This window comes from Musa acuminata, chromosome BXJ3-8 (genome assembly GCF_036884655.1).
Source record: "Musa acuminata AAA Group cultivar baxijiao chromosome BXJ3-8, Cavendish_Baxijiao_AAA, whole genome shotgun sequence".
In the NCBI taxonomy this organism is placed as follows: domain Eukaryota; kingdom Viridiplantae; phylum Streptophyta; class Magnoliopsida; order Zingiberales; family Musaceae; genus Musa; species Musa acuminata.
This window is the reverse complement of record NC_088356.1, coordinates 11,576,753-11,591,300: the sequence shown is the minus strand read 5'-3', so window position 1 is coordinate 11,591,300 and position 14,548 is coordinate 11,576,753. Positions and strand designations below refer to the sequence as shown.

Sequence of the window (14,548 nt, the reverse complement as noted above, 5' to 3'; positions counted from 1 at the left end):
ATTGATTCCACCTACTGATTAATAGAACTTTCAAACTAAAATCATTTATAGTCTTCAAAGTAGAATTATTTATGAATCGGTTTAGATCAAACTAGTTTAGTTCAAGTTTGATTTGGGTTTTGTTTTTCGATTCAATTTAAACATCCTTACCACCACTTGAGGATTGCACGCAATCCATATCCTTCTTACACCTTAATTGATACCCCTTTTCTCTTCCATGAGTTTTTGTCTAAAAGGATTTAAAATGATTAGATGGTTCCAATTTATTATGGACTTAGTTGATTTTGCCTAAGTCGTACAATACCATTGCATGTTAATCCAAAAAAGGTTAATCTCCTCGAAATTTTTATGGTCTCTTAAGAACATATAAAAGAGAAGACGGGTTAGAGAAAGCGTTTTAACTCTAGATCCACAAGCAATCATTTCAGTAAACACTTGATAAACACTGTAAACTATAAATATATACTTTACAAGTTCTGAACAGTCACGCGACAAAGGGTCTAAGGTGGTCCATCATGACCATAAGTATCCACATGATACTGTTACGAAACAAGACAACGAACTAGCCTTAGACACTACCCAAAAGTTTATCCAGCCATGTGCTATTCAGGTAGCTCCTGACTATTGTGTTAGTTGACACTTCGCACCACTTTGTGAAGCTAGAAAACCTCAAAATGGTTGTTTTGATAGTTTATTTCTGAGCAATTTTGCCTCTATGTGATGACCGCACGTAACTTGCTTTTATAAGTCTGAAACAATCACAAAAATCAATTAAAATGAAGCTATTAAACCTACTGTAAGCCTTCTATATGATGTGCAGAGTATGAACAAAATCAAAAGATACAAACATATGCGAGCTTTATATCAAATGCCCTATTTACTATTGAATCTCGGATTTTGATGATGAAATCAATTGGTGAATTAATGATCTAATTCATGTGTTGAGAGAAGTGACGCAAGACTAACTACAATTGTGAGAAAAGCAAAACGATTAAAGAAGAATTGAAGTTGGCCGAAGTTAATCCGGATGAATCGGGAGATACACCGAAGGATTGGATGATGTAGTGAAAGCTCGCCAAAAGTTCACCGAGAGTTCGCCGAAAGCTTGCTAGAAGTTCACCGAAAGCTCGTCGGAAGATCATCGGGAGTTTGCCGGAAGTTCACCGACGAGAGTTCGGTTGAACGATTGATATGCCGAATAACTTAGATTACTTGTATCATAATTATTTTAGCCTTAATTATCATATTTAGGACTTTAATTTGAGTTAGTTTTGGGAGAAATCCTACTAACTCAATTAGGGGCCAATTGAACCTTTAATAGTGCTAAATTGAGCTAGTTGTGTTTGGATCAATACGGCACTAAGAGGGGGGGGGGGGGGGGGGGGGGAGGGGGTGAATTAGTGTTTACGTAAAAATTACGTCGATTTAAAAACTTGTTCAATATAGAAAAACTATTTTGATAAAGCCCGTATTGGAAAGTGTTTAAGGTTGACTTAGAGTAAATGTAAAGTGAAGTAAGTAGCTAAGTAAGCAGCAAAGAAAAAGAGCACACCAGATTTATAGTGGTTCGATCATCGTGACCTACATCCACTCTCAATTCCTCCTCCGTTGAGGTCACCGACATCCACTATCGATCTTCCTTCAATGGGAGAAGACCAATTACCCTCTTATAACACTTTTTCCTTTTCACATGTTTAGGAGATAACATTTACATGTCACTCTTTTACAAGTAGTCTCTCACACACCTCCCTTAAGACTAACTTTAAGCATTGGAGGAGGGAACTCAAAGTTTTTGTAGAATTTACTCAGTTTTTTCCTCAAGAATTTTTGCTCCTTTCTTAATGCCCAAGTGGGATATTTATAGGCCCCAAATTGTTTCAAAAATGGAGCCAAAAATTTGAATTTTCGGGTCTTCTGGGTGCAGGCGGTGGTCGGTACCACCAAGTGTAGCCTGACACTAGGCGGTACCACCGCCTAACATATTGTTACTGGGTGGTACCACTGCTTGAAAGCCTTGGAGATTAGGTATTTTGAGTTTTCCAACTCATAGGCAGTTCCACCACTTGTTCTAGAGGTGCCACCAATTGACCCAACTTTTGGGTCACTAAATGGGCCTACCAATGAGCCCAAATCAGTCTCAATTATGGCGCAATTGGCTGCAAATTGAGTTAGCATAATTACACCGAAAGCTAACTCAATTAGCCTCATAAACTACTTCAATCATAAATAAATGATTACAAAGCATGAATCCTTTATTTGACATGTCATTGGTTTATCCGGCGCTTCGTCCGATCCTTCGACGTATTGCCCAATTGACATGTTGACTCCCGTAACTTCCGATCTCCTTGGTGCAATGTCTGATCCTTCGGCCCGATGCTCGAATTAATGGCATGAAGCTTTCTGCTAACACGTCGACCGATCCTCCAGCCCGACGTCCAATTTTCTAACATGTTCACTCCGGCTCAACGTCCAATTCCTTCTACTTTACTAAATTTATCTTTCCTTGATCGAAGCTAGTCCTGAGTCACTCAAAACACAAATTAGATCATAAACTCATCAATTGATTTCATCATCAAAATTTGAGATTCAACAAACTCCCCATTTTTTATGATGAGAACCAATTCATGACGGAGTTTAAACTAAACTTCCCCTATCAATATGTCATATTGATAGAAATTTTGAATTTAGAAAATCGTGACTATTTAATCATTACATGCATCATGAATATTGAAATAGCTAATTAATCACATCATTGTATGCATATTAAAATCATGAGTATTGCATATATCATTTTAAATCATAATGTATATTTTCAAAATCATCATTACATGCATGATTCCAAATCATCATCATATCTTCTCCCCCTTTGTCATCAACAAAAAGGAGAAGTGCATCTTGCAAGTTTTTGTGATATGCATGCTAGAAAATTTACCCAGTTTTTCATCACTTTAGAATATGCAATTCTTTGCTTCTTGAGATAGGCAAGATAGCACTTTTGCTTCTCCTAATATTACAAGCTAGCAATTCTAACAAGTTTTACATCATGCAAGCTAGCAAATTTTACATCATTTTAGAACATGTAAGCTAACAGGCAAGTGTTACTTCTCTTTGAAGTATAAAGGCTAGCAAGTTTTTGAGAATGTCAAGTTAAGCAAAATTTTTGCTTCTCTTTATGTACAAGCTCGCAACTTTTGCTTTTCTTTGCTTTGCGCAAGTTAGTAATTTTTGCTTTATTTACAATTAGTAAGATTTTCTCCCCCTTTGTTATTGTCAAAATAGAAGGGAAGAATACAATAGTACCTGTTATGGTAAATAACTTTCGGGCCGCGACTTTGGGGCTGACGCGGCTGGTTCTGGGCTCCAAATGCCTGGAATTAGAGGTGTCCCCCTTTATCGGGCTTGAGGTGGCGGATGCGGAGGATCTTGCTCGAGGAGTCCGCCTGGGCGAGCCGGGTTGACGGAGGCTGGGTACCTGCACACAGGTCGGGTCGGTGGCTCGGCCCGACCCCTCCGACGATCAAGTCAGCGGAAGGGAATGTTCTCTTGGTTGAGAGAGAGAGAGTCTTTTTTTCTCCTCCTTCTTCTGTGTGGACCCGGGGGGGGTATTTATAAGGGGGGTTGATGTTACCTGATGGGCCATCCTGCCAGAACAGGACCGTACCTCTGACGACGTCTGTTGCCGCTGTGGGCGTTGCGTGGAGAGCCGAGCTGCCGCAGGGTATGGGGGTGTCAGCTGGCGCCTCTGCCTGCCTCGGCCGGCTGCGAAGGGTCAGCCGAGGGGGTTGTTCGGGTACGGTGGGTATGGGCGTGCGTCGCGTCGTCGTTAATGCTATTTCCGTGGCAGAGCGCCGTACCGGGCGTCCGACGTGGGGGGGGGGTGTATTACGTCAAATTTGGGGTGTTACGTCAAAGTCAATTCTTTACCCTTATCATATGCCCCCCCCGAAAGGAGCTATGCATTAGCTTTGTGCGTAAGGAGTTCGATGCATGGCTCCTTGCTTCAACGTGCTGCTCAGGTGGGTCTGAGAGGGGTCAGTCTAGGGGTCATTAAGGCCGAAGAGTATCAGGAGGTACTGCACAGGCGGTGCGATCGCGCTAGGGTGACTGAGGAGATGCGAAGTTGAGGACCGAGGAACACAACGAGGGCGGGGTGACCGTGCCGGTGGGACTCGGGGTGGCGCAGAGCCGGAGGGCCGAGGAGCACAATGCAGGCGGGGTGACCGCGCTGGTGTGACTCGGGGTGGCGCAGAGCCGGAGAGCCGAGGAGCACAACGCAGGCGGGGTGACCGCGCTGGTGTGACTCGGGGTGGCGCAGAGCCGGAGAGCCGAGGAGCACAACGCAGGCGGGGTGACCGCGCTGGTGTGACTCGGGGTGGCGCAGAGCCGGAGAGCCGAGGAGCACAACGCAGGTGGGGTGACCGCGCTGGTGTGACTCGGGGTGGCTTGACCGAGGCGCTCTGTGTAGGTGGGCGGCGACCGAGGTGATGGCCTCGGGCGTAACGTGACCGAAGCGATACTTGACTTTCGGTTATCGTTCGGCCATTTTGACCGCTGAGCGGGCATGGACAGCCGGACGTCCTTTTGCCTGGGGAAGGTCAAAGGGCCATGCCTTTTGGGCGTCGTCGGTTTTCGAGGTTGATGTGATTGGGGGCTCCATACTTCGCACCGTGCGGCAATTAAGAGCCTCCCCGGCCGAAGTTATGGCGATGCGACTTTTGCATCTTCGCAGCGCGGCTCAGGAGGGGAAAGGTCGTCGTTTCGGCGGGAAATAGGCTATAAGTAGTGCCCCGTCCGTCCCTTTCACCTCTTGGTACCTGCTTTTGTTTCAATCCCTTCCTTGGGTGTCCTAGCCCGGTACTTCTTCAGCCGCCCTTCCTTCCCAAAAGCTTCGGTAAGGATGGCTTCCCCTCCTTCGTCCTCTCCTTCTCCGCCTCCTCTTTCTGCTACTGCCGGTGAAGAGGTGGCGTTGGCAAGCTCCCGCTCGTCGTCCGAGGAAAGGGCCACCAAGGCCCTCGAATCGCTTATGTGGCCGCATGACCTCGACTCCACCGTGAGCGAGTCGTCGCTCGGCCTTCTCCGGGACCGTTACAGTGTCCTGACGGAGTTCACGCTTATTGCCCCTGAGCCGGGGCAGCGGGCGTATGACCCTATACCCAAGGGCTTTGCCCTAACAGTAGATGCCCTTGAGGCTGGGTTGCGCCTTCCGTTCCACCCCGTCATTACTGCCTGCGTCGCATGGTGGCGCATTTCTCCTTCTCAGATGGCGCCGAATTCTTGGCGCTATCTGGTGGCGTTCCTCGGGGAATGCTACTACGCCCAGATTACTCCGAGTCGGTCCCTTTTCCTCTCCTGTTTCCGTCTATCCAGAGGGTCGGGGGGCTATTATTTGTCCGCCCGACCGGGTTTTCGTGTCAGTGGGGCTCCTTCCAGCAACAAGGGGTGGAAGGAGCGTTACTTCTACGTCTGCCATCCGAAGAGTTGGAGTTTCGGGCTCCGATGGGCGGCGCGCGCAGTCGATAATACTGCCCCGGCCTTAGACGAGGGGGAGCTCCGGGCCCTTCGAAGATTGAAGGAGATCCTCCCTTCTTCCAGGGTCATCCGAAAGATGACCGAGGCGTGGTTGGTCGAGGCGGGCTTGAGCCCCGTACCTCGAGGTATGCCCTGAGGAGGTGGTAGTGGGTCTTCCAGTTTTGCTTTTCTTTTTTAGGATACTGACCGCGGTCGTGGTGTTTGTGCAGAGATGGTGAATCTTGCTGTGGTGCGCGGAGGACGTCTTTCGTCTGCCGTATCTCCGCGGTGCCAGGTCGGCCCGAGCATCGGCACTAGGGAGGCGCCAGTAGACCTCGAGGATGTCCGTCCTCGAAAGAAGGCGAAGGTTTCAGCGCCGAAGAAACCGAATCCCCCAAGGGCTCAGGAGGGCGCAGAGGCGGCGGAGTCGGGCTCGCACGATAGGCGGGGAGGGCGAGGTCGGGGCGAGGAAGGCTCGAGCAGCATGGTTGCAGGGAAGGCGCCTCGAGAGCCCTCGATCCGGGACTTGTGTCGCCTTCCCGCGGGGCCGCCGAATGACTTCTACCATGCGCGCCTGATGGGCGAGCTTTCTGAGGGCCAACCCTCTGACCGGTTGGTAGCCCACTGGGGGGGGGCTGACCCGCGGGACCCGGGTGTGGGCTGACGGGGAGACCGCGGCCGCGTTCGTCCGAGGGGGGCTGCACCCTGATCTGGCCCGCGAGATGTATACTCTGCCGTCCGACGTCCTGCTCGGGAAGTCGGTGAAGTCGCTGTTGTGGGTAAGTGTCCCGCTGCTGGCTTCCTACTTGTGGCGCTCCGGGGGATCGTTCTGACTTTCTTCTTGCAGGGCCAGCACTACGCGATGGCACTGGCAGACCGCGTTCGCAATGCGGGTCGGGCCCTAGGAATTTTGTGCGAGCGCAATGCCGAGTTGCGTAAGCAGCTCGAGGAGGTTCGGGCCGGGGCGGCTCCGGAGGCGGTTGCAGCGGCCGAGCAGCGCTCCTCAAAGCTCGAAGCGGAGGCGACGCGTCTCCGGGCTGAGGTGGTGATGGCCGACGAGCGTGTGTCGTCGTTGGAGGCCGAGGTCCTTCGCTTAAGGTCCGAGGCGAAGGCGGCCGAGGAAGAGCAAAGCGATCTCCGGGGACTCTTGGAGGGAGCTCAGTCCGAGGCTCGTCTGGCCCGAGGTGAGGCAGCCGTCCTGACCCAGCGGCTGGAGGACGCACTGGCTGACATGAAGGGGGCTTCCGACGCCCTGGTGGCCGAGCGGGAGCGGCGGCCGGAGAAGGAGAAGGAAATAATCGAGGCCTATAAACAGTCCCCGGGCTTCCAGCTCGGGCTGGCTCGGTCGGGGTAGGTTACCTATGAGTACGGGTACCGGATCGCCCTTGGCCGGTTCCAGACGAGCCATCCCGGGCTGGAAGTGGAGACGGATCCGTTTGTCTCGCATCCTGAGGATTTGGATGTGGACATGCCGGAGGAAGTTCCCTTTGATGATGGCATGGGAGGATCAGACGGTTAAGAGGCCCGGAGGTCAGCTCAGCCGAGCAGTTTCTGTCCTTTGTACTTTTTGTGACCTTCGGGTCTGGCTGCGGTTGTAACACCTTACCTTATAAAGAAAACTTCGTTCCAATACGTCTTTCTGCTTTGATAGTTGAGTCTTGTAATCCCATGCTTCGTGGATAAAAGCGTCTTTTAAGCTCCGGAAATTGAATTGTACAAATTCGACTTGGGAGCCGGGGCATTGGCCTCAGACGAAGAACTTCTTAAGGTTCTGGACGTTCCATGTCCTCGGCATAGAGGAACCGTCCATCGTGGTGAGTCGATAAGTACCTGGTTGAACCACGCCGGTAACCCGGTAAGGTCCCTCCCACTTGGGAGCCAGCTTCACCCTCGCCCGAGTTGGGTCGTTGACTTCGGCTCTTCGTAGGACTAGATCGCCTAACCTGACTGGCCTGGGTCGCACCCTTCTGTTGTAGACCCTTGCGACGGGTCTCTGGTAAGAGAGGGCTTTCAGGTGTGCGTCAGTACGTCGCTCCTCGAGTACGTCGAGGTTGGCGCGAAGTCCCTGGTTCGAGGCCTCCTGGTCATAGTTCCTCGTTCGAAGCGTGGCGACAGTCATCTCGGGCGATAGGACGGCCTCAGTTCCGAAAGCCAAGCTATAGGGGGATTCTCCGGTCGCGGCCTTGGGGGTGGTGCGCAGCGACCATAGCACGCTAGGGAGCTCGTCCGCCCAGGTCGATCGGGCCGCGGATACTCTTTTTCTGAGGCCATCCAGGATGGATCGGTTGGTCACCTCGGCCAACCCGTTCGTCTGAGGATGGGCTACCGAACTGAACCTCAGCTGAATGCCATGACCGGCGCAGAACTCCTGGAACCTCGTGCCGGCGAACTGTGGTCCGTTGTCGGTGACGATGGCTCTGGGCAACCCGAACCGGGTCACAAGGTTTTTCCAGACAAATTTCTCCATTTGGTGTTCCGTCGTCGTAGCCAGCGGCTCGGCCTCGACCCACTTCGTGAAGTAATCTACTCCCACGATTATATACTTCCGCTGTCCCGAGGCCGGTGGAAAGGGGCCGAGGAGGTCCAGTCCCCACTGGGCGAATGGCCATGCGCAGTCGATGGGACTGAGGGGGACCGCAGGTTGTCGGGGCGCGCAGGCGTGTTGCTGGCACGAGCTGCACCGCTGCATGTAAGCTTTTGCGTCTCGACACATGGTTGGCCAGTAGTAGCCTTGGCGAAGTATCTTGTGCGCCAGGGTCCGCCCGCCAATGTGTTCGCCGCAGATCCCCTCGTGAGTTTCAGCCAGGACGGTCTGGGCTTCGTCAGGCTCCAAACACCTCAGGAGGGGGTAGGTGAAGGATCGTCTGTACAGCTGGCCACTTTCCTCGGTGTACCAAGCGTGTGTGCGGCGCAGACGCCGAGCTGCGACTTCGTCGAGGGGGAGGGCTCCATCTCGCTTGAAGCGCAGCAGCTCTTGCACCCACGTGGTCGGCGTACTGCCTGGGGCCGTGGTAGCTACCTCAATGGCGCGAGCGGGAAGCTCCTCTATCTCTGACCACGCTTCGGGGGTTCGTCTCGACGCCAGCTTAGCGAGCGCGTCGGCCCGTGCGTTCTCCTCCCTCGGAATGTTAGACAATGTAAAGTACGGGAATTTCGTGGTTAGATCCTTTACCCGCGCCAGATATTTGGCCATGGTTGCGTCACGAGCCTCGTATCCTCCGCTGAGCTGTTCGGCCACGAGTTGCGAGTCAGTGAGGACGTGTATTGCGGCCACCTGCATCTCGAGGGCCAGCCTCAATCCAGCTAGGAGGGCTTCGTACTCCGCCTCATTGTTGGTGGCTTTAAACCCGAAGCGGAGGGAGCGCTCGAATGAGCGTCCGTCGGGGGCGAGAAGGACCAGCCCAGCTCCGACGCCCCCGGAGTTGGCCGAGCCGTCCACGTGTAGGGTCCAAGCCTCGGGAGTTCGCTCGAGGTCTTTGCCCACCCGAGCTAGCTCCACGATGAAGTCGGCTACCGCCTGGGCCTTGATGGCGGTCCTGGCTACGTAGCTGATGTCGTGCTCACCGAGCTCCACCGCCCATCGGAGAAGCCGACCTGCAACATCGAACTTTGTTAAGATCTGCCGGAGAGGTTGGTCGGTGACGACTTCCACCGAGTGTGCCTGGAAGTAGGGGCGCAACTTCCGGGCTGAGAGCACTAGGGCGAGTGCGAGTTTTTCTATCGGCGGGTAACGCTCCTCGGGTCCACTCAGGACGTGGCTGACGTAGTAGATCGGGAGCTGTGCGCCGGAGATTTCCTTGACGAGGACGGAGCTAACCGCGTACGGGGAGGCCGCCAGATAGAGCCCCAGCTTTTCGCCGGGGAAGACAGAGGCGAGTCGAGGGAGGGTGGCCAAGTGTTGCTTCATCTGTTTCAAAGCCTCCTCGCATTCCGACGTCCATTGGAAGTTTTTCGGGTCTTTGAGCGCCTTGAAGAAAGGGAGGCAGCGATCGCCCGATCGGGCGAGGAAGCGAGACAGGGCGACGAGTCTGCCGTTGAGTCGCTGCAGGTCTTTAACTGTCCGGGGGGACTGCATATCGATTATTGCCTGTACTTTCTCCAGGTTGGCGTCGATTCCTCTCTGGTGTATAATGAACCCCAGGAATTTCCCGGAGGTGACGCCGAAAGTGCACTTCGTGGGGTTGAGCCGCATGCCGAACTTGCGTAGCGTGTCGAAGGCCTCGGCTAGGTCGGCAAGGTGTGTCCCGGCCTCTCTGCTTTTCACAATCATGTCGTCCACGTAGACTTCCATGTTCCTCCCGATTTGGGGGGCAAACATCTTGTTTACTGTCCTCTGATATGTAGCTCCAGCATTTTTCAACCCGAACGGCATGACCCTGTAAAAGTATATCCCTTGATCGGTGAGGAAAGCCGTGTGTTCCCTGTCTTCTGGCGCCATTCTGATCTGATTGTATCCTGAATAGGCGTCCATGAAAGAGAGACGCGCGTGCCCTGCTGTTGCGTCAACCAGCTGGTCGATCCTCGGGAGGGGGTAGCAGTCTTTAGGACACGCACTGTTGAGACTAGTGTAGTCAACACACATCCTCCAGCTTCCATTGTGTTTTTTCACGAGAACTACATTGGACAGCCACTGAGGATACTTGGCCTCTTCTATGAAGCCTGCCGCCAAGAGTCGGCCCACCTCCTCTTGTATGGCACGTTGCCGGTCAGGTGCGTGGCGACGGGGTTTTTGCTTTACCGGTCGGGCGTCAGGTGGGATGTTGAGATGATGCTCCGCGACCTTGGGGTCGACTCCCTTCATGTCCGATGGGGACCAGGCGAAGATGTCGGCATTCTCCCGTAGAAGGCCGACGAGCTGTTCCAGTTCTCGCTCGGGTAGCTCTGAGCCGACCTTGACCGTTTGATCCGGCCGTGCTTCCCGTAAGGGGATGTCAGCAGTGGATCCCCTCGGCCCAGGGTGAGGGGCCGGCCTCTTTGCCTCCCGGGGATCTTCTAGAGGCGATTCTCCCCTGGCCCTTTTGCCCAATGAGACGGAGGTAAGGTAGCAGCGCCTGGACTCTTGGGGGCTTCCGGTGACTTCCCCGACCCCCTCCCGAGTCGGGAACTTGACGGTCCGGTAGTAGGTCGAGACGACGGCTCTGACCTTGTTGGCCGGCCAAGTATGGCATTATAAGCGGTGGGAAGGTCGACTACCAGAAAGGTGGTCATGACCGTCTTTGATTTCGGCGGGGTTCCCAGAGTCAGAGGGAGGGTAATGGCTCCCAGAGGCGATATCGAATCTCCCGTGAAGCCGGTGAGTGCCGAACACATAGTGCTTAAATTTTCCCTGGCTAGGGCCAGCTTCTGGAAGGCGCCAAAGTAGAGTATGTCGGCCGAGCTCCCCGTGTCGACCATGATTCTTTTTACTTGCGCGTTGGCTACCCTGGCCGATATTACCAGGGCGTCGTCGTGGTGGGGTCGCTCAGCGGCTCCGGTTGGGAAGGTGATCTCGGGCTCAGGCTCACGTCCCGAGGCTTCGTCGGGGGCGGCCCGGGCGTAGGCCTTCCTGCCCGACATAGAACTTCCTCCGGATGCGGGGCCCCCGGCTATGACATCGATGTGTCGCTCAACAGGGCCCTCCGGACGAGGAGACTGCTCTTTGCTCGGCCGGAGGTACTGGCCGAGATGGCCTCTGAGGATGAGCTCCTCGATTTGTCTTTTCAGCTCGTAACACTGCTCCGTGTCATGCCCGTGCTGTCGATGAAATCGGCAGTACTTTGAGCGATCTGCGAGCTCTCGCGGGTTATTCATGGGGTGGGGGTCCCTGAGCAGCCCCTTTCCCTTTTCGTGTAGGAATATCTCCGTCCGGGAAGAGTTCAGGGCGGGAAGTGGGGGCCTGGGGTCAGGCCTGTCCAGCTTTCGCCGGGAGGTGGTGGGTTGCTGCTGTCGGGGCGGCTCCGACTTGACCTTTCTGTGTTCTTCTTGCTTTCCCATCATCCAGGTTTCTGCGGCAATGAACTGGCTGGCCCGTTGGAGCATCTCAAGGACCGCGACGGGGGGTCTCTCCACAAGCGACCAGAAGAACCTGGATGGCCGCAGACCAGTCATAAAGGCCTGCATCAAGAGAGAGGGGTGAGCATCCGGTAATCCATGGATTTGCGTCGTAAACCGGTTCACAAAGTGAGAAAGGGGCTCGTCCTCCTTCTGGTTGAGCCCTAGGAGCAACGCCATGGATGGCTTCGGTCGGGCGTACGCTAGGAAGTTAAGCTCAAAATCCTTGGCGAGCTGGTCGAAGGAGGCGACGGTTCCTGACTTCAGGCCGCTGTACCATGCGCGGGCTGGTCCTCGCAAGGTCGTCGGGAACGCCCGGCACATCAGGGCGTCTGAAGTCCCGAACAGCGCCATCTGGGCCCGAAAAGCGGCCACGTGGTCCGCTGGGTCGGTTGCGCCATCATACGCGTCCAGGGAAGGGAGGCGGAAGTGTGGCGGGATCGCCTGATCCTGTATCTCGGGGGTGAACGGAGATCCTTGGTGTCCGTCCGCCCCGAGTTCTTCTTTCGACTTACGAACCTCCTGCTGTACCTCGTCCAGCCTTTGACTGACGAGGCGCAGTTGGGCCCGTAGGGCGTTCATCGAATCAGCAGTCGGGGCCTCCGGCTCGGGGCGGCTCGCCGTGTCCTCGGCTTCCCTGCCTCCCGGTCGAGTTGTGGGGTTTCGAGGCGAGCCCGGAAGCTCTGGGAGCGGTGCGTGGGTCCGGGCGAGGGTTTCCTGTTGCTGCGAGGGCCTCGTCGTATACGGAGGGGTTTGTTGGGAGACAATGGTCTGCACCATGCTTGTTAGAGTTCGAACCTGGTGGGCGAGGTCATGAAAGGCCTCAGGCGACACTTGCGAGGAGTCGGCGGGCGCGCCGCCAGGGGGAGACAAGCCCGGGTCGTTGAATAGCCGCCAATAGCGTTCTGACACCGCTGCGGGACGTTCATCGAGGGTTTCGTCACGCCGTTCCCCTAAGGCGGGGAGCTCCGCATTTGAGGATCCGCCGGGGTAAATTTGATGATCGCTTGACATTTGGATCGGCCCTCCTTCTAGCGCCAATCTGTTATGGTAAATAACTTTCGGGCCGCGACTTTGGGGCTGACGCGGCTGGTTCTGGGCTCCAAATGCCTGGAATTAGAGGTGTCCCCCTTTATCGGGCTTGAGGTGGCGGATACGGAGGATCTTGCTCGAGGAGTCCGCCTGGGCGAGCCGGGTTGACGGAGGCTGGGTACCTGCACACAGGTCGGGTCGGTGGCTCGGCCCGACCCCTCCGACGATCAAGTCAGCGGAAGGGAATGTTCTCTTGGTTGAGAGAGAGAGAGAGAGAGTCTTTTTTTCTCCTTCTTCTGTGTGGACCCGGGGGGGGGGGTATTTATAAGGGGGGTTGATGTTACCTGATGGGCCATCCTGCCAGAACAGGACCGTACCTCTAACGACGTCTGTTGCCGCTGTGGGCGTTGCGTGGAGAGCCGAGCTGCCGCAGGGTATGGGGGTGTCAGCTGGCGCCTCTGCCTGCCTCGGCCGGCTGCGAAGGGTCAGCCGAGGGGGTTGTTCGGGTACGGTGGGTATGGGCGTGCGTCGCGTCGTCGTTAATGCTATTTCCGTGGCAGAGCGCCGTACCGGGCGTCCGACGTGGGGGGGGTGTATTACGTCAAATTTGGGGTGTTACGTCAAAGTCAATTCTTTACCCTTATCAGTACCGTTTATCTCTTTTTACATCAATGATTCAATCATATCATGAGATATACAAATCATAAATACATGAGAATTGTACATAATAAAATTTGAGTCATAAACATTAAAAAGTCTAGAGATATATCATTGGTTTATTTGGATAATTTTTTCCTTGGTAAATACCAGGAAGAATAGTAGGAGAACAATTAATGAAAAATCTTGATTCATATAACATAAATTTCAATTCATAAGTATTAAGTGAAAGAATCAAAATTTGTTTAGACAAGTCTCTTCTTTAGTGAAAGGAAAAATCTTGATTTATAGAAAACTTTCAAGTTGTAATCAAAAGAATAATCATTATTCATTTGGTTGAATATTATCTTGAAATAGTGAATCATACGAGAATCAAGAAAAATGTTTCATATAAAATACATCTCAAGTCGTAAATATTGATAAATGATTTGATTGGATATATAATCTCATTATTAAAGCGAATCATACGAAAGGAAATCCGAAGTCATCATCAAAATCACTTTTCGAAAAATTCAAGGAAAGCAATGTAGATAGATTTCTATAAGATTAAAAATAACTCAAGTTCTTTCGGTTCCAAATTTTGTGATTGATTACATGCTCTAGTCTTTCATACAAAGGCCATGCATCATCATTTATAATCGAAAAGCAATATGGAAATCATAAAGATACACATTATTGCTTCTTAAAACATACATAAAATTAATCTTATTGTGTACAAGCATTAGATTTAAATCTAATATTTTGTTCCTTTATCATAAAACATGTAATTTTTATGATATTTTTTTTAATAATTTATATATAATTTTTCTAAATTAATTTAAAAATAACTCATTAAATGCATCAAGTGATTTTAAAATAAGGAGTTTTAGTTGAGTCACTTACCTCGTTATCGAAAGCCATCAAAGCATGGCTCGCAACCTCGTCTTCGGATGCACTCGTTTTGTCCCATGTCGCCTTGAATACTTTCTTTTTCTTTTGTAGCTTTTTTTTTAATTTACGGACATTCGTTTTTGAAGTGCCTCGGTCGATTGTATTCCTTTCAAGTTCATTTTTATTCTTTGATTCTTATTTTATGAACTTTTTAAAATTTCTTGTTAGGAGTTCAAAGTCATCATCATCATCACTTGAGTTATCACTCAAGTGGTATTCTATTGTTTGAAGTATCAAATCCTTCCTGTTCTTTGGAAGGTTGTTCTCAAGTTCTTCATGTGCATTACATGTCATTTCATAGGTTCAAAGACCCGATAAGTTCTTCGAGCGAAAAGTTGTCCAAGTTCTTAGCTTCTTGAATTACAGTTACTTTAGGATCCCAACTCTTTAG

At 52.1% G+C, this 14,548-nt stretch overlaps 1 protein-coding gene across 1 annotated transcript; it reads right to left on the bottom strand.

Annotated features, from left to right (window-relative positions):
• Positions 1–7,255: 7,255 nt before the first annotated feature.
• Positions 7,256–12,552, bottom strand: LOC135644140 (uncharacterized). The gene is made up of 2 exons (XM_065161600.1): positions 10,702–12,552; positions 7,256–10,651 (listed from the first exon to the last, which is right to left on the bottom strand). Exons 1-2 carry the CDS (start codon positions 12,550–12,552, stop codon positions 7,256–7,258), a joined length of 5,247 nt encoding a protein of 1,748 aa, XP_065017672.1.
• Positions 12,553–14,548: the final 1,996 nt, after the last annotated feature.

Bases quoted from the DNA above. Each gene is read 5' to 3' on its own strand.
- LOC135644140 (XM_065161600.1), bottom strand. From the start codon at position 12,552: ATGTCAAGCGATCATCAAATTTACCCCGGCGGATCCTCAAATGCGGAG. The intron at 10,652-10,701 runs GTAGTCGACCTT...CCGGCCAACAAG, and splicing joins CGGTCATGACCACCTTTCTG to GTCAGAGCCGTCGTCTCGAC.